The sequence below is a fragment of the Cydia splendana genome, chromosome 18 (assembly GCF_910591565.1).
Source record: "Cydia splendana chromosome 18, ilCydSple1.2, whole genome shotgun sequence".
NCBI classification, from domain to species: Eukaryota; Metazoa; Arthropoda; class Insecta; order Lepidoptera; family Tortricidae; genus Cydia; species Cydia splendana.
Window position 1 is genome coordinate 12,618,806 of NC_085977.1, and position 21,807 is coordinate 12,640,612.

A 21,807-nucleotide genomic window follows, 5' to 3' on the forward strand; every position below is an offset into this window, starting at 1 on the left:
GCAGCAAATGACTTGGAACAGATAACGTGATGCGTACTTAAACATTCCTTTGATGTAATAATATTTCTTTCCGTATTGGAGTTCGTCTGAGTTGTGTGCAGCGACGCAAGATGACCAACATAAAAGTTATATTATAATAAGAATTTCACGGACTCTCCCACATAACCTCACTTTGAACATAGTAACTTATTTATACTGACTCGTATAGGTTGTAATGAGCGTTAGCATAACTTTCGCCAACGTTGATTATTGTCAATAACCACTATGCAAAAATGGTAAAATCTGGTAATTTTACAACTAAGAGTCATCATTGACTGATTTAATCTTTGTGACTTTATAAATATTTATTTTAATAAGCAGGTTCCAGCAATTTTGGTGCAGCATAGTAAAAATAAAGGATTTTCTTCAATTTTTTTCTTAGGGAGAGGATTGGTTAAGGTTAATATTACTGTTATTAACCCTAATTATATATTCCACCTGGAGTAGGGCATACAGATGCTTTTAACCAACAATGCTGCACCAAAATCTGGAAAATTAACGATCACTGTTAATAAGCTTGTTAAAATAATGAGATTAATTGTCTACCTCTGTTGTATTTCTAAAATAAAAACAATCCAATCCAACCAGATCACATATAAATGTATTAACAATGAACTAATGCCTATACCAGGCCTGCAGGCTTCGCATGCGTTTCACCTTCTTTTGGAGTTGCAGCATTCCGTACAGGAGCGCTTCGGCCGTCGGCGGGCACCCGGGCACGTAGATGTCCACCTGGAATTATGTACTCATACCTTTAAACGAGCTATTCTTGTATATTTATTTATGTATATATTTCGGGAATCTCGGAAACGGCTCTAACGATGAAATTTGCTATATGGGGGTTTTCGGGGCCGAAAAATTGTTCTAGCAAGGTGTTATCTCTGAAAAAACGCGCATTTTTGAGTTTTTATACTTTTTCCGAGCAAAGCTCGGTCTCCCAAATATTGTGGTCATTATAGGTGAAGATAAACAACAAATACATTTATTAACGTCTAAAAAATACAAACATCAGCTTAGCATAATGCCACGGCTTGCGGCTTTTCAGCGGGCGACCTCTCTACAGTCACCTGCAATAATATGTTACATAACGATGGCTGCAAAAATTTCTGACACCATCTTATTTGTAGAGCCATAAGAGCGTGTCACATATTTTTGCGGCATTCGAAGAGTAACATATTATTGCAAGTGACTGTACAACTAACGAATATTTACAATTTTACACATTTAAGACTATCAATGATTGAAATATGAAAATGATCAGAAATATAAAAAAAAAAACTACAAAATTTGCGACACCTAATTTATTCTAAAAATTACCTATAGTCAATCATCATTTTCCTTAAGTCTTTATACAAGGTGTTTTAGTAATAAGGTAGATCATACTAAACAACTTTTATTCTGGGACTTATACTGAATCGAGAAAAAAAATTGCTTTGTCGACTAAAATAAACTGCGGTTTAAAAAAAAAATCGGACAGCCAATTTTTCACGATTTCGGGTTGGAACATTAATCAAAGTTGTCCAGTATGACTTTATTCACCTCACAGATATGAGACGGTTTCAATCAAATAAGGAGTAGCCCCCTAATGTCAGACTATCGTTTTACCGATCATTCATCTGCTCGAGATTTTATATTAATTCTTAGAGTAGGAACTTACGTATCTCTTATTTGCTATTTTTATTATTTTGCTATGTACTTAAACTTGAGTTTTATGAAATTTGAAAACAGCTTTTCGTGACAGCCTTAAAAGTACTATATATATATATGTCGTATTTTTTTTATATGTTTTTTTTTATGTATTATTATTTATTAAGTATACTTGAATAAATAAAAAATGAATGTAATGGAAAAAGGATATCTCAAAGGGAAATACGTAAAATTCCAATTTCAATTCAATAAAGCGTTTGTTATTTGATATTCAAAGGAAAACTCGATTTGTTTGGCTACAAGAAAGGAGATTACAAATATTTTCTCGTAATTGGATCTAATAAATAATAGTACTACGTACCTAAGTACCTACTACATAGGTACTATTTGAATTGTGTACATACTTAATTTTTCTATGTTTGTTACCGTATAAGGCAGTCAAAGTGGTGTTTTATTGACAAAAAAGGAAAAGAAATATAAAAGGGTTGTTGTTGAATAACGCAACGAATTATCTTTTCTTTGGTGTCATATACTACATTAGGTATAGGTATCAAAAAATACCATTCTAGGCATAAGCAAATTTCTTTATCTTTTAATGCCTTTAAATAAGTTAAAAGTCGTCAAAGCGAAGTGTCGACTAAAACTAGGTACCTAATTCTAAAATTTATCCAAGTACCTATTTCAAGTGCCTGAGACAAAATTTCATCTGAAGTTCGTATTTAAGTTCATAACGGGACTCATAAAACAGATCCTATCTGATTAAAACTTTAGTCGTACTGGGTTTCTTAGCTTGATTAAGATTACTATATTTATTACAAGCGTACATACGATAAATCTTACAATCCAAACCGCTGATGAAATATACATTTTCTGCGGTAGGTAGGTATGTGAATGGAATTTTGAGTGCAAAAAGCTTTGTAAGTCGAGCTTAAATAAAATTGTTACCAAATCAAAATGGTGCTTGTACGTATGTAACATACGTAGGTATATAATAACGATAGCGTTTTTTGAGGATTCTTGCCATATAGCAGAGTGTCAGATAATGTGCTCATTTAGACGCTTATAATTTTTTGACTGGGGCACATGGCACCATGTCGTAGGTTTTGCACAAAATCGGCGCTATCTAGAGTTGGTCACCGTGCCAGCGACTATTATAACGACGGTTTGTAGTGTCGCGGTAGTCGGTTTGCGGTACCACCCATCGCGGCTCGGTTATCGTTTCATAGGGCTTGCGCACGATGGGCGTCATCTTGTTGGTCACCGTGCCAGTCTATTATAAATATGGCATGTCGAGTGCCGCGTATACAGAAACACTTACTGGTACAATCCTGTCACAGCCCCGCACAGTGCTGTACGTGTAGTGGTAGTACCCGCCACCGTTGGCACAGCTACCCATGGACACCACCCAGCGCGGCTCCGGCATCATGTCGTACGTCTTGCGCAGGATGGGAGCCATTTTGTTGGTCACCGTGCCAGCGACTATTATGACGTCTGTTTGTCGTGGCGTCCCGCGGAACACCATACCGTAGCGGTCCATGTCGTATCTGAAAATTAAACATTATATATGATATTGCGCTCCGGATATAGGGAAAAGAAGTACGTAGGACGTACGTACTCTTCATATACAAATTAAAGTTCGCATACAGTAAATCCTTTTCAAAACATTTAACACGCACCCATTTTAATATTACTGATAATATCGGTTTGAACTTTATTTGAAATTAATTGGGTGAGACTGAAATTATTATAGCTTATCACTTGTAAAGCAACGACCCTGAAAAGGGTTAATTTAATAATGTTCTCGAAACTATAATTCTACAATATACTCAAACACCAAACAACCTTTCAGATGACATTTACTGTAACCTTTACCGATTATTGGAACTGCCACACGCTTCAATAGTTTCCAAACAATAATGAGATTCTATTGAACAAGGCCCCGAGTTCGTTGATTAAGCCATTATTTCAGGCGTTAAGTTAGACTGTGTTAGAACTTTAGTATTGGATTTGGTGCTTATTCGTTTTTAACCCCTATTCATGACCCGAGAAATAATTATACATTTAACTCTTTAAAAAATTACATTTTATGTTAATGCTGTAAATTATTCGCTAATAAGGTCCATATTATAATAGTCTAGTTATTAAAGTTCCGTGGGTTAGGTATAACAAAATCTTCTGAGTTTGACAAAAATCGCTCAAGAAAAAAGATGTCAAACTTCTTCTTGGACTTTGTGACAGACCTGAAATATCTTCTAAAACCGGATAAATATTCTAAATATTTTGTAGATACTCGTAGAGTCAGACCAAGGTGGTAGCGATTTTAATAGCACAGCTGTGAACGTGTTAAGTAAACGTCATAATTTCATAGAAGTTTGACGTATAAAATAACACTTGCACAGTCTTTGCTATCAAAATCGCTGCCAGCTTAGCTTGGTCCGACTCTGACTCTACCTATATGTCTAATCTCAAGTGTGAATTGTTTGAAAGTTGCACGCCCCTCAAACGATAAGGTCAGTAGATAATCGTGATAGCAAAATTATACGTCGTGATTACCGAGGGTAGTACTTAATTATGCAACAGGTAAACGAGACCCGGAGCTCCGATTACGAGATAATGATCACTCGTATCCGTTACACTTGCTTCTACAAAACGACGTACATATGTTGTATGAAACTTGTATACAAACAGCAACATATAACTAACCTTTGTTAGACCTTATGCTGTGGCAGTAAGGTTCAGTTAATAGTGGAATCTTGCAGCATTTTGTTTCTTAGGTTAGTATGAGCAAGGTAATGAAGGGCGATAAGCATTCCTCATCTCAGATAAGGTATCAACTGTTGGAGAACTTGAGCTGGTCAGTAATATATGCACATATGTTTTTGCACCTTCTATATATGTATGGCATAATAAATAATGAAACATAAGGCGTTGTAGATTGTTTAATGTAACTGTGGTAGTGTGTAAGATTACAATTCTAAAGTCAATGCTTTCAAAATCAACTATCAGTCTATTTGATGTTTTATCATTGACAAAATTGTAATTAATATTTATGACTGAGAAAGAAACAAGATAACCTCAAATGAATCAATTCATCAGACATTTACTGTCTCATTGTATCCCTAATTAACCCTGATTCATTAATCAATGTGAGTAACACGTGTGACAAGTCACTTGCTATAATCAAATCTCGACAAATTGCTCTTCAAGTTCTGAGAAGTCAACCGTGAGTCATACTTAAATAAGAGTCATCACTGAGTCTGCGGCGTTAATGTGGCAAAAACTTAATTCCTAGAAGTCTAGGAACCTACTTAGGTGCGGCGTAATATACCGAATATTACCAAGGCTCAACTAACTTATACGATGAAGGTCAGAGGCTCGAAAAACCATGAAAGCTCCCGTTAAGATAATTTCTTTATTCATACACACAACATACATGGCAGTTACAACGATGTTGTATAGTGTATTGTATTAAGAAGATTCTGTAGTCGACGATATCGTAGTTGTATCTATATTTGGATATGAAAAGCAAATTCTGCGAACACTCTTAAAAATTAGTCTGCTACTATTGCTACTGGTATCCTGCATAATTCGAAAACGCAGCAAGGGAGGCAGAAGTTCACAGGCGGAAAGGCCCCGGTTACTAGCTGGGTGAGAAAAGCGAGTCCCGGAAATTCCATAGTACAAAGCTCAGAAGGCTAGGTCGAAGGTCAGAAACCAGAGCGACCCTTTCTATCCCCAGTTGAGGATGACATCCTGGCTAATCTGATGCTAATGTACAGTCACGAGCTTTAATTTGGACCCACCTAAGGTTCAATATCGTGTAGTAAACTGAAGCTATTTAGAGCTAATATTTTAACGCAATGTAAATGTCATAATTCATTGACATAATGTTTACCATCGACATTTATATACTTACGTTTACGTTTCTAGGGGCAACCACTCAATTACGTCAATTTGTGAAATAATATTTTTGAAAATGTCACTTATACAGATTATAAAACCGGAGTGATAATTTTTTGCAAAGAGGTTATCATTTCAAGGGTCGATTCGCTATGACTTTTAAATGTCTTAATTTGACATTTCAACACTATCGAACTGAAGGTACAACCTTATTTCATTACGAATGTTCTAACAACATTTAATGGAAATGGGTCCCAAATTAAAGCTCGTGACTGTACGTAACACAAAGTTAAATACCTAGGTGCCGCGTAATGCATCATCTCCAAGGCGCAGCAAGCGAGGCCGAAGGTCAGAGGCCAAAGGGACCCTTTGCGGCCCCAGTTGAGGATGTCGTCCGCTCGAGCCAGTACCCATTCCACCTTTGACTGAAACAACCAACATTTATTATAAAACATTTTGTACCTATTTTGGTTCCAGCCCTTACTGTATTTAAAGGTATAATCCTGAAAAATAGGTACCATAATATTTGTGATTACAAAAACTTTTAAAATTAGATCAGGCGTTGCGGAAATCCATATTATTGTTCCAATAATTCCAGTGGATCCCATCGCATGCATGTTATAGCGGTAGTGTGCAGTAAAAAAACTCATTAGATTTGGAAGCCGTCCAAGGAAGCAAATAAAATACGATTATACCTAAAACCCCAACCGTCTTATCTCGTTTGCTTCTTAAAATTGTCAGGCTATAAAATTCAACACTTATCCTAAATATCTCTGAAAGAAGTACGTATGGCAAATTATATCCAGATTCCCCAACGGATCTATTTGACGCACAGCTATCTAATATTATCGTAAAGTACTCATAAACGCGTAAACTTCGCGTTCAATCTATATTTGAACACATAGTAAAGCCCATTCAGAGACCATGCAAGCGCATACACCTCAGTGCTCGTGCATCGAATACTAAGCCGTGACTCACCGCGCAAACATCCCGCGGCTAATATACTCTATTAGCTTCGGGTAATCACGGCCTTGCTTCGTTGACGAATTGGACACTTTGGACTTAGACAGAACCCTATTGATTTTATGATAGCTCATCGTTTGACTTTGGCATCGTGCTTCTGATCATACTCATTGTTTTCACCATCATCACAGCTACTTGTGGCCAAGCAGTAAGTTCCGATTCCTCTCTGTTGATTGTTATCTCGACACGACACCCCATTCCTTTTCATATAGTCCACTTTTTATGTCCTCTACCCCTTCTCAGCAGCTGTCCACATTTATTAATTTTACGACATCGCTACCTACATAGTTCGGTAGCAAACCATGTGTTTGGAACATTCAGCTTTTATCAAAGAGTATGATGAGTATCGAAGGCTACCGACTCGCAGGTAGGTACTTATTCCTCTGAGCATCGTAGGTGAGAACTGAAGGCATACACAATTACACACGCAGCACGTGCCGGTTTCACTATCACGTTCAAAAATTGTAAAAACAGATTAGTTCGGGCATCACCTCGCTCTCACGATTTTAAAATTCAAAGTTTCTTCATAATTTGTTAACCCGTTCCGTACTTTAATGTGGTGTTTACAAGTGATTCTATTCCTGTTTATCTATCCACAGGGTGCGTACGAACCGATAAACACGCCTATTAAGCGCCGAGAGACGTTTCCCAGATTTGTTAAGAGACGAATAAAACGAACGTAAAAGTTTATTTTGCGGAAATCTTTAGATGTTTTTAAATGGGGATTGCGCGGATGTTATTCTTCTTATGTAGTCTTACTTTTAAGTGTTAGATTTTGTCTGGTACCTAATGGTAAGCGAAATGTATTGACGAAGTCTTAGTGGGACAATATTTCGTTCAGCAGAAGTTGCTAAGCGGGTGAGATGTTTATAATGAACGACACAAAACTTTACTGTCACGGGAATACGAACGTGTGTAGTTTGAAGGTCTCACTCGCTTACCCCCTTAGCGTCTATTCTAAAAGTTAAATATTCGTATATGTAACAGATATATCGATTCCTGCATTTTGTTTATAACTGTCATAAAAATGTATGTTTAGTTATTTTTAATACCATAAAACCAGGGATTTTAAAAGTGACCTAGCCCGGTCACCCGGTAACCATGGAAACGAGTGACAAAAAAACTGATTCACTCAGAATTATTTTTTGTTTGTGCATTTTATATCCATGATATATGACAATGAAACTAATACACATTTTCTGTTGTTCACAGGTATGCCAAGACACATTACACATCATAGTAACAGGTCAAAGCGTAGAAAAAAGACGCTAATGTGAAATCTCTCCTAGAATTAAGTACCCTAGAGAAAACACGACTAAAAATTTGTGAACAATGTATTCATTCAACGCTAAGGAAAGTGTCCCGTGACCGGGGAATAGCTATACTCGTGAACATTTGTCTAAACAGCTAGTACCGCAGATTAAACAATATTAGATCTGCCACTCTGAAAGAAAACCGACATACTTTTCTACGTAAATGTCAATATCTGAGCTCTGACTCTTCATTTTGCGACTTAAAACCTTGACCCATTTCCTCATTTTATTTGAAATATTTATAAGGTATACTTTGATACGTCATATATTAGAATGATTTTATAATAATAAGAAACACTCTTTAATACGTCGGTTCCTCTCTCTGCGGCCCTAACCACCGGCAGCTTGGGCCCTGCCTCGCTGCCTTTAAGGTAAGAATAGGTAAGAATTTAACATTTTGACCGCCAAAGACGTCAACTGCCGCGCGCAGGCAGGCCAATTTCAGCCTTCCAACCTTATTATAATTTTTAAATCTAATGTAATGTATGACGTGCTAAATGTAATGTATATTAAATGGTCAATAAATTCTCTTATCTTATCTTATCTTCGTACTTTCCTACAAGGTTCACGATGACGCGCCACGCACCTTAGACGTGTCATTCAAAGGGTTAAATGAATAAAGAAACAGTCTGAACTGATTCCACCTCAATTCGGTGACATATTCCCCTTTTAATTCCTTTTTTCTTTCTTTCAATTTCATAATTTCCTTAACTATTACATCACCTATTAGATTAGTTTTTTTTAACCTTTAGCCTACGAATTGCGAATCCGGCTGCCACGTCACGTCAGGCATAGCCTAATGTGGGACCACAAATTTATTGATATTTGTAAACAAGGTTTTTTCTTTCCAATAAATATTTTTCTTATTATTTTCTTCAAGAGGTGTATCTGCCATTGTTTTATGTAATCTATACAACTATATCCCTTATCCCGTATACTCATTTCGCAGGGATAACGCCATTCCGCGGTAATTGGGTCCCGCTGCGGCAGAGCCTATTCTCCCACCTTATTATGTCTTCTATCACACTCTTTCACGTTAACCACAAGGAGTAAGAAAGGGACATGATATCTGAATATATATCTCGAAGTATATTGAGAATAAGGCTCGGTATTCGATATTTACGACTTGGAAAGTGTTTATGTTATTACACAAGATATTAAGATCTGAGGTGAAAATATTTAGTTCTTAATAAATAAGAGCAAAGAGGAAATTCTTGGAAAGAAAATCCCAGTCGTAGTAGTGACAGAGATAGAGAGATATATTGTAGATGACAGCCTCTTTTATTTAAACATATTTTTACAGTATCTACTTTAAACTTAGAGTAAAAATAGTTATTTGTTTTACAAGGGGGCAAAATTGTTGTTTAACCCCTCGTGCTAATATTGCTACCCAAGCAAGCGAAAGATTACAAAATTGAACCACGAGCGTAGCGAGAGGTTCGAAAAGTAGAATTAGCGTTGCGAGGGTATCAAGGCACGAGGGTTTTTAAACAAACTTTGCTACCGAGTGGAACACAAAACATTTCACGACATAAACGTAAAACATTAAAAATCAAATCCAAAAGAACAGAACGACAATCAAGTTCATTCAACATAATATACATTAACCCTTATTCATAATACTTTACGCGGGCCTGATTTAGTTAAATTATATATGTTTTATCCCTTTCTTACAAATCCATTAGTCAAAATGACAGATAAAGACAATCGATTATTAGCTAATTGAGGTTTGAAGCGCGTTTATGAATAAGGGGGTGAGTACTTAAGGCAATAAGAACCTGTGATCCAAATCAAATCAAAGGCTCTCTACGTAATAATTACGGGCTCCCAATCAAATACCTTTAACCGCTCAACGAACCGAATGCTTACACGTGTATAGGGTTATTAGGGTTACCAGATACAAATTTAGAATTTCCTGACAAAATTCCTGATTTCCGAATATTTTTCCTGACATTCATATTTTTGACGACGACGACGACGACGGGGTGGCAGAGGATACTTCTTATTATATTGTTATCTTTGCAAATGTGAATATTAGACGTGACATAAGATGAGTGGATCTCATTTATTATTATTTTACAATGTTTTTGGATTAATTTAAGTAAATAAAAAGGTACTTTATAAAAAATTCTATCAATTCAAAAAATTCCTGACGTTTTCGTGTTCCGTCCCCATTCCTGACAAAAGGCCATAATTCCTGACATGTCAGGAAAATTCCTGTCATCTGGTAACCCTACACGTGTAGAGTTCACAGGTCAGGCGAAATTAAACGTTTTCGAATTTTCGTTTCATCCTTTTATCGACACCGCTTATCCTCAAGGGTTCCTACTGAACCCTAATCGAACCCATGATTCCCTGGACCCTTAATTACTTGGCTTGTCCCGGATTATTCAAATTCCCTGATTGCTAATTAAGATCAGGGATTTTTCCTTTAAATATTTTTGGGTTCCATTTTGCACTTCGTTCCTTATACCTACAATACATAAATCACACGGTTATAAATTACGAAATAAGTTCATAACCCTTAGTTTCTTTTTAAATAATAAGAACGTTTAAATGGGGGTAAGAGAAGTACCGGGGCAAAAGAAACACTATGTAGGGAATCTATTAAATTTGTTTTGGTTTAAAATCGAACGAAACAAAACAAAAGCAATTCCATGATATTTATACACAACTTTGGGAACAAATCAAATTATTTTATTAAATATTTTGATTTGTGTGACTACATAAAAAACAAATCAATGATATTTGTTAAGAAAATTTGTGTCCTTAGCCTTACCGTGAGTTCCGTAAATGACATTCGATAGTGAGAACGTTGAGGAAAATGTATGGAGTAATTGTACAGTGCCTCTACCGGTCACTAAAGAACTAAAAATTTGACATTAATACACCAATTTAACATTAGCACATTTCTGGTGCAAGCTACTTTCAGCGCTTTTTCACGTAAATAACGTAACGTCTGCTGCTAACTCCAGATAAAATTACAATTACTTATAGGTATAATATACTCGTAATTCAACAAATCCTCAGCAAATACATCGCTAGATTCCTATAAAGAAATGAGACGGCCAAATTGCGTAGCATATTGTGTTTACACGCCAATATTTGCCTCGCTACTTTGTCCTTAGCCGAGCATTTCTCCGAGAACATTCGATCCCAGAGGATCGCTTTACTTGGCTAAAGGCAGCGTGTTTAAAGTGCCTCTGAAATGTACGAGAAATCACACGTTTTGGCACTTGTCGATTTAAATTTTAACTCGATACGTGCATTGAACAGAGTGCCTGCGCCAAAAACCACCGACAAGTTTTAAGTTTATTCGTGTAGTCAAGTACAAAATAATTCGCTGGCCCAATATTACGGGGTTCTATGTTTCACTTTTATCGAACTGAAATTTGAACATTGTCATAGTGACATAGAGTCGAATTTCAACTATCTTGAAAATGTAATATTGGGCCAGCGATCTAAATAGGTACAGTCTATTTATCCTTATTTTTAATAAATTACGATGGCTTTGAAAGTAATTAGTCCCTGGCGCCTTGAGTAATTACGTTAGTTCGAACCTTGTTTTGTTTAGAACATATTGGTTTAAAAAAAACTGGTTTTACCTATTGCAAAAAATGCGTACAAATGGCGTGTAACTCTGTTGGTCTACTTCTACGATCTTCGCAGTTACGACATAATAATAAGAATAAACTAGCTTTCGTTTTGTGTAACACAAGTCAATCTGATAGATATATACGGAAGATTTATCTTTCTAATACCTACTATGTACCCAAGCCATATACACAAATCATATCTCCATACGTTACATCTATACTTTTTGGATAAGAATAGCATAACAATAAAACAACCTTAGTAGATTCAATTCCTGAACGATCTTGAAGAAGACTTTGATTTAAAATGAAGAATGGATCCTCCTCCATTGGATAACGAAGTTATCCTTTCGAGATAAAATCTCAGTAATTCAATTTATATTTTCCATTCAGAAATTTAAATTTTATTCAAACCATAAATCTCTGAACGCAATTTTTGCGCGCAAATTGAGGCGCCATCTTGGTTAACGGTAATTCAGAGCTGGATTGCTGAATTCAGCATTTTATTTCTCGGAATATTTCTCTTTCCTTTGAATAAATGCTTTTGCGGCAAAGAGTACATTGCGAAGAGTTTTGACAGCAGATTTTATTTGTGTAAATAGATGGAAAAGAAAGGGAATTTCTGTGGTGCTCAGTGTTATAGGTTAGATACCTAGGTGTTCCTACCCACTCTACCTTTTTATTATAGTATATATTTTGAATAGTTTCTCCTCTGGAAAAGAATGTTGTGCGTATGTCTCTAGGGACTGTTATAGCATAAAGTTATAAAGAGACGTGAATGTTTCACGATTTTTTAACTAAGATGCACAATATTTATTGTGGAGGCCTTAGAAAGAACCAATCAATAAACAGTTACTACAAACTAGTTTTTAGGTAGCATCCATAACAAACACACGAATAAAACATCAACAATTTTATTAACCAAATGTAGGCTTGATATTCTGTCATAATTACCTGCCCGGGCGCATGGAAAGGCGAGTATCTTCGCGGCTCTCCCTTTTTAAAAATCTTGTTGGCATGTGGTTGGACAGGCGGACATGTCTTAGCACTGGCCCGTCTCGCAGGTACCAAACTAGCCTCCCTGAGGCACCGAGGTGCTAGGTCATCATCGCCCAAAACTAGCTTCAAACTCTTCAGCTGATTCCTGAAATATTACATTGATTTATTCATTTTTTTATCTCCCATTAAGTATCGCAGGGTTTTATCGTGGAAACTAATCAAGATTTTTAATAAGTTTGCCCTCTTTGTTGAAGGCGATTGTTATCCGTGAAGATGGGAACACAAAAGATCCTTTGTGCGAGGGAAAGTATTGAATTTCGCCCGAATACTGTTTTCCGTTAACTGTATATAATACACCGTGTTTTTTTTTTATTTCCGTTAATTTCAAGGGTGCATTCCTGAGCTTAAATCAAGTAACTTTCTCAAAGACACCGATATTCTAATTAACTCCATTTCGGAGATAATCAATAATTATTTTTTTCCTATAAGGCCTCTACAAGCGAGTACACTTGCCTGGGCCGGTTTACATATTGATTAGTGTTTAGAATGAGTTCATACATTTGCTACTAAACTTAAGTACAATCTCGGTCGATCGATGTTCGAAATGACATTGATATGTTACAGATTTCAATTGTTTGGTTGAGTTAAATGTAATGCCCGTGTTACAACAACGCTACATGCTACATTTAATTACTTTTTAAACTTAAATATTTAAAAAAAAAAGCAAATAAATATTTTTTCTTCTTCTCTTAAACGTACTTATTAACCATACCCCAAAGTTAACGGAATTCAATAAAAACACGGTGTATATAAATATGAAGTCAAAGATAACAATGACTCGGAAGTTATTTGTCGCATGGATAATGTCTCCGATATGTTATTTCGGTATATACGAGTTGTAAAAGGACAGCCTACACAAATTCCCCAGTTCGGTACACTGTCTCTCAGACTTTTCTAGGAACTTGTTTGTTTGAAAATCAAAGCTTACGAGCTTAAGTCCGATGTGTATTTATTCTTTTGGAGTTCAACTTTATATATTACGTTTGTAGAGATTTTAGCAGTGTAAATCGTTTATTTACAAAATATTTACCAAACTCCATAGATTACAAAAATAAATAATGTCTGAAAATGTATCTAGTGCAATGTAAGGAATTCGAACGGAATATAAAATAAACAAACCTGGCCCAAACATCTCTTAACGAATATCCACCGATGCGTAACATTGCACTATTTATAAATAATAAACGAATATGTATGATACAAACGTTGAATTTCACACCGCCCACACGACAACCTGACAAGTCTGACACGCCGTCAGTTGACAAACGTCACTCGTTCGGTATTTGAACATCGTTCCAGGGACATTAATTTTATGTTCGCGAAACTTTTGAATCTTTTGATAGAAACGTCAAGTGAAAAGGTTAGTTACTTTCGCATAATCGTATTAGTTTCATATTGATAACCCAAAAGTAACCTTAAAGTGTAGATGAAATAGAGTAAAAAAAAAGCGGAAGGTAAATTATATGAGGTTTAAGCGATTTAATTAGTGGGTCTTCCAAGAACTGGAAAAAAGTGTCAGAAATGAAGTCGAGTTAATAAAAAAAATCGGAGCATGCTTATGGTTATTATGACAAATAAGATCGGAATTTTAATGAAGATTTTCAAAGGACTACAAACAAATTTCTTGATAATCTGGTTTGTATTTTATGAAATAGGTAATAAAGTGTTTTTTTATTTATTTTATTTACAAGTTTTATTGAGATAGTGTATGCTATGTTATGGTATGGCACGATAATATATTCATTTGCGGATCCGTCTTGGGGTCTTTGAACCGATATGAACTTATTAATCTAATGCTGTAATTCACTTTGCCGTATTTCATGCGACACACCTTAGTAACCAATAATAAAAACTTGGAGGATATAACCATACGGAATAGCCATTAACAGGCGTTCCCCTTTGTCGAAACCCTTTGACGAATGGTCATACATGGCTATTTTTACGTTACGTATACATTTAACGTGCCCGTCCCCCGCAAAAATCGGCATACTGTTTTGTACAGAAAATTACAGGCAAGGCGTCTCCATTTGGTTATATCCTCCAAGAATAAAAGATATATAGAGCCGTATTTACGCAGCATAAATGACGAAGTGATTTGATAGCATAACTTAACATTTCGCTAAATGTCTATCTTGATTAGCGTGGCTGTTAAGGCTAGATATCTATAGTTCGTTTTTTTAGCATTAGAAATAAGTTTTTGGCAAAAATTTCATTTTTGGTACAAGCTTTTATCGCTGACTGTACTTTTCTTACGACAGACAACTAATACTCATCGAGACAATTCTAAAAACCCCTAACACAATTAGGTTGCGTTGTTTCATCACGGAGTTCCTATGGCCACCTCCTGTCTCCATCATCAGATCAGTTCGACAGTACCATATTATTGTATTGTCATCAGAACTACATACAGCTGCCAATTTTCATGACGCTACGATCCTTGGAAGATGGTTAAATTAGTTACCTTAGATTCCATTACATGTTAGTTACATACAGGTCGAGAGTTCCTATGGCCACCTCCTGTCTCCATCATCAGATCAGTTGGACAGTACCATATTATTGTATTGTCATCAGAACTACATACAGCTGCCAATTTTCATGACGCTACGATCCTTGGAAAGATGGTTAAATTAGTTACCTTAGATTCCATTACATGTTAGTTACATACAGGTCGAGAGTTCCTATGGCCACCTCCTGTCTCCATCATCAGATCAGTTGGACAGTACCATATTATTGTATTGTCATCAGAACTACATACAGCTGCCAATTTTCATGACGCTACGATCCTTGGAAGATGGTTAAATTAGTTACCTTAGATTCCATTACATGTTAGTTACATACAGGTCGAGAGTTCCTATGGCCACCTCCTGTCTCCATCATCAGATCAGTTGGACAGTACCATATTATTGTATTGTCATCAGAACTACATACAGCTGCCAATTTTCATGACGCTACTATCCTTGGAAGATGGTTAAATTAGTTACCTTAGATTCCATTACATAGTTAGTTACATACAGTACGTCTACCACCAGTTTTGACATTGACATAACGCTCCCGTCTACGTAATTTACTTTCTCTACATCTCACTTGCACTAATATGCGAGTGCGAGCGAGATGTATAGAAAGTAAGTTACGTAGACGTGAGCGTATATGTCAATGTCAAAACTGATGGTAGACGTACAGGTCGACCTAATAAAAGCTTGTTAAAAAGGTCAATCACAATCTTGACGTTCGCTCTCTCAGCTCGCTCAGAGTTGAATTCCTCAGAATCCTCAGATTCCCTCATTCCTTCTTTTTTTAATAGGTAGGTATTAAAACATCATGTGGGTTCGTAACGTGCATAGTGGACACGGGTATCGACGTGGTAATGACAAGATAAAGCGCCCGTCTTCATCTAACAAGTGGTGTCGAAAAGTGACATCGCCTCTATTAAGTTGATAATCGCGTCCATCATAAGCCTGCTGGCTCGACAAATAACACTAAAATTATTGTTATTACTGTTGTGTAAGTAGTTTTTGTATCATTATCACTAAGTTCGTTAAGTTTGCTATTCTCTTGTACTTAATTTAGAAAGTTACTCTAGATTACTTGAAAGTAAGTTCTATTGAATCTTATCCAAGCGGAAAAGTGATTAATGGACTTCTTAATAGACTTCCACTTAATTATGTTCAAGCTGGAATTCCCCATCATTGGGTGCTTTTTTATCTCCTCCCCACGCATTCCTCGAGGAAGACAAATGATAGGGGAAAATCTATTTTTTCCCTATATTCATATGAGAAAATTCCATCATTTATTTCTGCCTTTTAACCGCAAGGCTCCACAAAATATGTGCGGTTTTCAATCGAACCCTCTTTCGGCTGTCAATAAGGCGATACTGCCATAAATATAGATTCTGACCGCAACTGCCACTGTCGCACTAATCAGAGTGATAGAGAGAGATGACTACGAAACGCTACGGAGCGTTAACGATTGGCACGTTGGCTACGCTACGCATTCACAATCGTATCGTTTGGAATATTAAGCTATAAATACTTAAGCTCATATATATGTATATATATCCGTTCCCGTTTGCTTGTGTAAGCAGAACGTCTTTACTTAGAACCATATTCAAAGCATTCTGCTTATTCACCGGTTTCCGGAATACCTTTGTACGCGATATACGCGCGAATCTGAAAGGGTCATTGTATATTCCTATCCTAAATAAAGGATTACTAACCTGTGTTAGGATATAAGAACGAATATGTATGGCTCTTTGCATAGTATTGTGTTCAACTGGGTAGTTCAAAGGCAAATAGAGTTAGACCAAGAAAAGTCTCCAACGATTTTGATAGCACACGCAGTGCAAGTGTTATTTTAAACGTCAAACTTCTATGAAATTATGACGTATCAATATAACACTTGCACTGCGTGTGCTATCAAAATCGCTGCAGACTTTTCTTGGTTTAATTCTATGTTACTTTAAACAGTCTAAACTCTCGCGTTTTGCACATATACTCGTATTTAGTGATACAAACGTGTTTTACGCGATATAACTTCATTATTTTTTCCTTATCCGAACTTTCAGCTGGGTTGCACCAGCATCCGTGACCATGCCTACAGAATTACAGATGACCGACCAGCACTTCTTATCCCTGAATGTACCCAAAATCGTTAATATTTTGGCTATAGGCTTGGCACACTTGCCAATACTCTGTTCTCTTTCCAATAACATTAAATTATACTCCTTCGTAGGTACATAAAAAGTTTGTAAATGAACGTTTCCTGTAAGTTGGCCCATTTCACAATGCACTTAAACATCTATAAATAAATAGCAGTCATTAAATGACCGCCGCCGTTGATCAGAAATAGAGGGAACAGTATGAACAACGGCACAGTGCGAGCATCGAAGCCGCGACCTAACGCAACCGGTTAGACGTTAGTCATACCTTACCAGAAATACTGACATATTAACATACTTCTCATCTAAAGGCTTGGCCACACACAGAGCGCGACGCAGCGCCGCGTGATGCCGACGCGAAGCCTGGTCAAACAGGGCGCGCGCCGATCGCGCCGGCCTCACGCTCTCAACACGCCCTCAAGGCGCGCGTGAACGCGGCGCGGCCGCGCGGGAACGCGGCGCACCGCTCGCTGCCTACGTCCGATCCTACTGACGTGACCTTGCGCGACGCGGCGGGCCGCCGCGTTCGCTCGGCGCAGCGCTGCGCACGCGCCGCGCGGACGCAATGGGCCGCGCGGCGCGGGGCGCGACAGAAGCGGGGCGTGATACCGGCGGGACGCAGTCTGTTTGACGTCGGTAACCTGTTAGCATGTGCCGCGGTCGCGCGGCGTGGACGCGGCGCTGCGTCGCGCTCTGTATGTGGCCAAGCCTTTAATTTTTAGTGTTTTCCATTACGAGTTACCTCCTGAGGTATTTTACTTTGCGCTACGACATTCATTGGGTTCTTCATGAAGCGGGTATTCAGGGTTCACAAGGGTCGGGACCGCATAAGTGGGTCTTCCAAGGTTGCTTATAATGCTTATGTCCATGGGCGACGGTGACTGTTTCCCATCTTGCGGCTCGTTTGCTGACTATCACATAAAAAAATACACTTCCAATGTGTTTGGGTTAGCGTTGTTCATAACTATTCCTAATTTCAAATCGATAGCTTCAGTAGTTCTCGAGATATTTAGCAATGTTATAGACATGCAAACGGACAGAGTCGCACCTTTCATTAAACAGGTAGTGCTACTAACCAAATGATAGGTATTCCGAACACGAGTTCAGAGAAACTTATTGGCACGAGTCAAGTTTCGACCCTACTACTACCGGCCATAGTACAGTCAGCAGCAGAAGTTGCTAAGCGGGCGAGGTGTTCAAAATTACCTTGACACGCTTTTATTCTCTTAACAATAAAGTCGCGTCAAGATCATTTATAACTCCTGGCCCGCTTAGCAACTTTTGCTCCTGGCTGTACCGGTTTAGAAGTCGTACGTCTAAGCTGCTCTGCTTCTATAGCGTGATTCGTGAATCATATGAGTCACAACATAAAAATGCAGCATCGCAGCCGCGACCTAACCCAACCGGTCTGAGGTTAACCCATTCAGGGCCAGCGACTCAGCGTATGGGTCATGCTCAAACAGTTCCGCAGGGCCAGTGACTCACATGTGAGTCCTGAATAAATTCTGATTTAAACTTAAACGAAACGTAATTTGATGTAATAACGTAAGTGTCATATAAGCTAACAACCATTTCTATAAGGCATATTAGGATAAAAAATTATAAACACGTTTTTTTTAATGAAAACAGGGTCTCGAATATTCAAGTTTGATTTACTATCAGTGCAATATAGTAAATATACTGAAATTCTAGATACATAATGCGATGCAAGAAAACAGAAAGATCTATATTTAAAAAATACAAAAAATATATATATTTCAGAAGTTATTGACATGGCTCAAGGTATGGGTCACCGTGGCCTGGCGCTACTTGTAAAAACTACTAATGTTTCCGTAGCAGGCTAAAATAAACTTTATTGGCTGGTTTTAAAGCTTATTTCATGTTGAAGCTGTTTGATATTGTACCATTTTACAACTGATTACTGTTTGGATGATGGTAAGCAAGAATTTGTAGGAACCAAGCCGTAGTATAATAATAGTTTGTTTTGTATGAGGGGTAAAGCAACGAGGATTTTCTCCCACTGTACTTTTATGTCATAATATTTGGAGATCGTTGTATTGTATCTTAGGCAATTACCTACTAACAATGATGTTAAGGTTAATTTTTTTTCGTTTCAATATAGAACAAGGCGGCTGAAACATTCACCACTAACTAATATGTATTGTATTACAAATAGTTTGTGACAAATATTTAAAGTTTTTTCAAACATCGTGGTTTCTACGGCAGATTAGAAAGTAAGTACTATAATACATTTTAAGTTGTCTATTGTTACTAATATAATGGCGTTTACCAAAACAAAGATACATGACCGACCAGGTGTAAGCTTATCGGACACACTTGGACAATAAAGAAGGAATGCATCCGAGCGGCGGCGGCGGTATTATCTTTCATGTGGTATTTGTCACAAGAGTTCAAGATGTGATTCATCCCATCCCCCATTAGAGATGTATTTTGGAGTAACATGGAAAATATTATTTAGTCACGATTTATTCGTTGGCGACTTTATACTCCTCCTGTGCTGTTTAGTGATTTCGTATTTTGTGACCATGGCTATGGATTACCGGAATTTGATCCCGCCTAACCTGACCGACTGTGCTATGAACTGGATCGGGATATCGGGAAACGGGTCTAATTTAACTTCCAAGATTTGCCCCAAAAAACAACAACAAAAAACACGGCAAGTTAAATAGAATCAGACCAAGCTAAGTTGGCAGCGATTTTGATAGCACAGGCTGAGTACCTGTGTGAGTGTAATTTAAATGTCAAACTTATATGAAATTATGACGTTTAACTTAACACTTGCACAGGCTGAGCTATAAAATTGCTGCCAACTTAGCTTGGTCAGACATTAAAAGCTTGTAGAAAGTAAAAATATTCACTCCTACAAACTGCAATAATTAGTTTCTTTTTTGATAGGCACAGAAAATCGGTGGTTAGTAAAAATGTTGCATAATGCTGTCCAACTGGCCGGCTTCATAAGCGGCGATTTATTTACCGTTCGCGCCAGGCTCGAGACCCATAAGCTGAGTCATACGTTTTAGCTAAAAACGGTTTGTATGGTGGCCTGGCGTATTGTGTACGCTCGGCGGTTCGTGGCCATGAATGGGTTAAGTGAATCATACGATAAATAAATATGTCAATGAATGGATAAAGCACATATTAAAATTCGTTGACCATTGACATTCTATTTTTAATTTAGTATTAGATTGTTTTAAATAATATTGTTTATTCCAGGATCATGAGTTTTACGTGGGTATTAAGTATTAAGGCGGGATTCCACCAGTGTGCGGCACAAGCATATTCAGTACGAAAATGCTTGTGCCGCACACTGGTGTAATCCCGCCTTAAGAAGTTATATCTTTCCAGTCCTCTGGTCATTTGAAGTCACTTACAAATCCTTTCCTTAAACAAGATTAAAACACTCAAGTTTCCAAAACATTTCATTTTTCAACTCAACGGGCGCATACATTTTAATCAAGTCAAACTTTTTTTATCCATAAAATGCCTTTGAAATTGCGAAAAGAATTGGATATTATTCAAGTTTCCCTCGTTGATTATTCTGGTCGACAGGGGAAGTTTCCGAAACAACTTGTTTCATAAAGTTTTTTTCGATTTCGGACTTTCTCTTGGCTACGCATGTCGCATGCTTATCGAGATTTTAGTAAATTCGGCACGGGTTGTATTTTCTCTCTTATCGCTGGTAATTTAAAACGAATGGACGTGAACGGACATGTACTAAGACATGATAGGTGTTGTTTTCCTGCAGCTCACTCCATATTGTTCAGAATGGCTTACGATAAGGAAAATTTAAAAAGAAGCTGCCAAACTTCTATAATAAATCTTCTTTTATCTTTGTGTAAAATAGTTCCTTCACAACATACCTAAGATCTAAGATACCTAACTAAGACTATCTAAGATAGGTACCTACTGATAGACTACGTAGACCCGTTGAATATAGGAGTTGTAGGACATTGAAATTTGAATAACATTTTGTAAATGTTGTAAAGTTCCACTAGGAAACGGATACGGGATTGGGATTAACTACCTAGGTACTTCTATTTACTCTGATGAAGTGGCGAGCGTAGGGTAAATAATTGGTAAATATAAAATTGTATATTGACTATATTGTAATAAGTATAGTAATAACTAATTTTCAAATTCATAAGATGCTCAAATTCATAAGTGACCGATAAGCCAATATACTCGCAATTACTCGCTTCTAGGCATTATTAATTATTAATAATTAACGTTTTCTCGCTTATTTGAGGGAAGTTTCTAATAACTAGGCTGTCTAGGCCGTGCTCTTGAGACTTTCGCTGAGGGACTAAAGTATGCCGACTTATGTAGAATGTAGAACTATCGACCGAACTATGTTGGTAAATGTTAGATGACAGTACCTACCGAGTGTACCGACTATATTTAGAACCTAAGTATGTAGCCTTACCGTCGTTTCTAAAAGATTCTGCTCAAAATGACTAATAGGAGAACCTTTGGCTTACTATTGGCCCTTTAAGTACCGTCATTATCCCGTTTTCATAGTACTAAAGTTCACTGCTGACTTAAATTAGGGATGAAGAGG

The 21,807-nt window shown here is 37.2% G+C and overlaps 2 protein-coding genes and 1 long non-coding RNA gene across 7 annotated transcripts in view; 1 reads left to right on the forward strand and 2 right to left on the reverse strand.

The window, feature by feature from the left end:
• Positions 1-21,807, forward strand: part of LOC134799088 (phosphofurin acidic cluster sorting protein 1) — a 185,093-nt gene that overhangs the window by 123,291 nt on the left and 39,995 nt on the right. The window lies entirely within an intron of this gene.
• Positions 1-21,807, reverse strand: part of LOC134799162 (uncharacterized) — a 409,935-nt gene that overhangs the window by 46,122 nt on the left and 342,006 nt on the right. The gene's annotated exons all lie outside the window — the stretch shown is intronic.
• On the reverse strand, positions 641-13,889 carry LOC134799247 (NADH-quinone oxidoreductase subunit B 2-like). The gene is made up of 5 exons (XM_063771625.1): positions 13,694-13,889; positions 12,470-12,659; positions 5,884-6,011; positions 3,005-3,230; positions 641-771 (listed from the first exon to the last, which is right to left on the reverse strand). Exons 1-5 carry the CDS (start codon positions 13,735-13,737, stop codon positions 655-657), a joined length of 705 nt encoding a protein of 234 aa, XP_063627695.1. The 5' UTR covers positions 13,738-13,889; the 3' UTR covers positions 641-654.

What these genes read in the sequence shown, in the direction of transcription:
- LOC134799247 (XM_063771625.1), bottom strand. Translation starts at nt 13,737, where the DNA reads ATGTTACGCATCGGTGGATATTCGTTAAGAGATGTTTGGGCCAG. An exon ending in ATGCATTACGCGGCACCTAG is followed by an intron (nt 3,231 to 5,883) that starts GTATTTAACTTT and finishes TTTAATTTTCAG; the next exon opens with ATACGACATGGACCGCTACG. An exon ending in GCTGTGACAGGATTGTACCA is followed by an intron (nt 772 to 3,004) that starts GTAAGTGTTTCT and finishes ACATAATTCCAG; the next exon opens with GTGGACATCTACGTGCCCGG.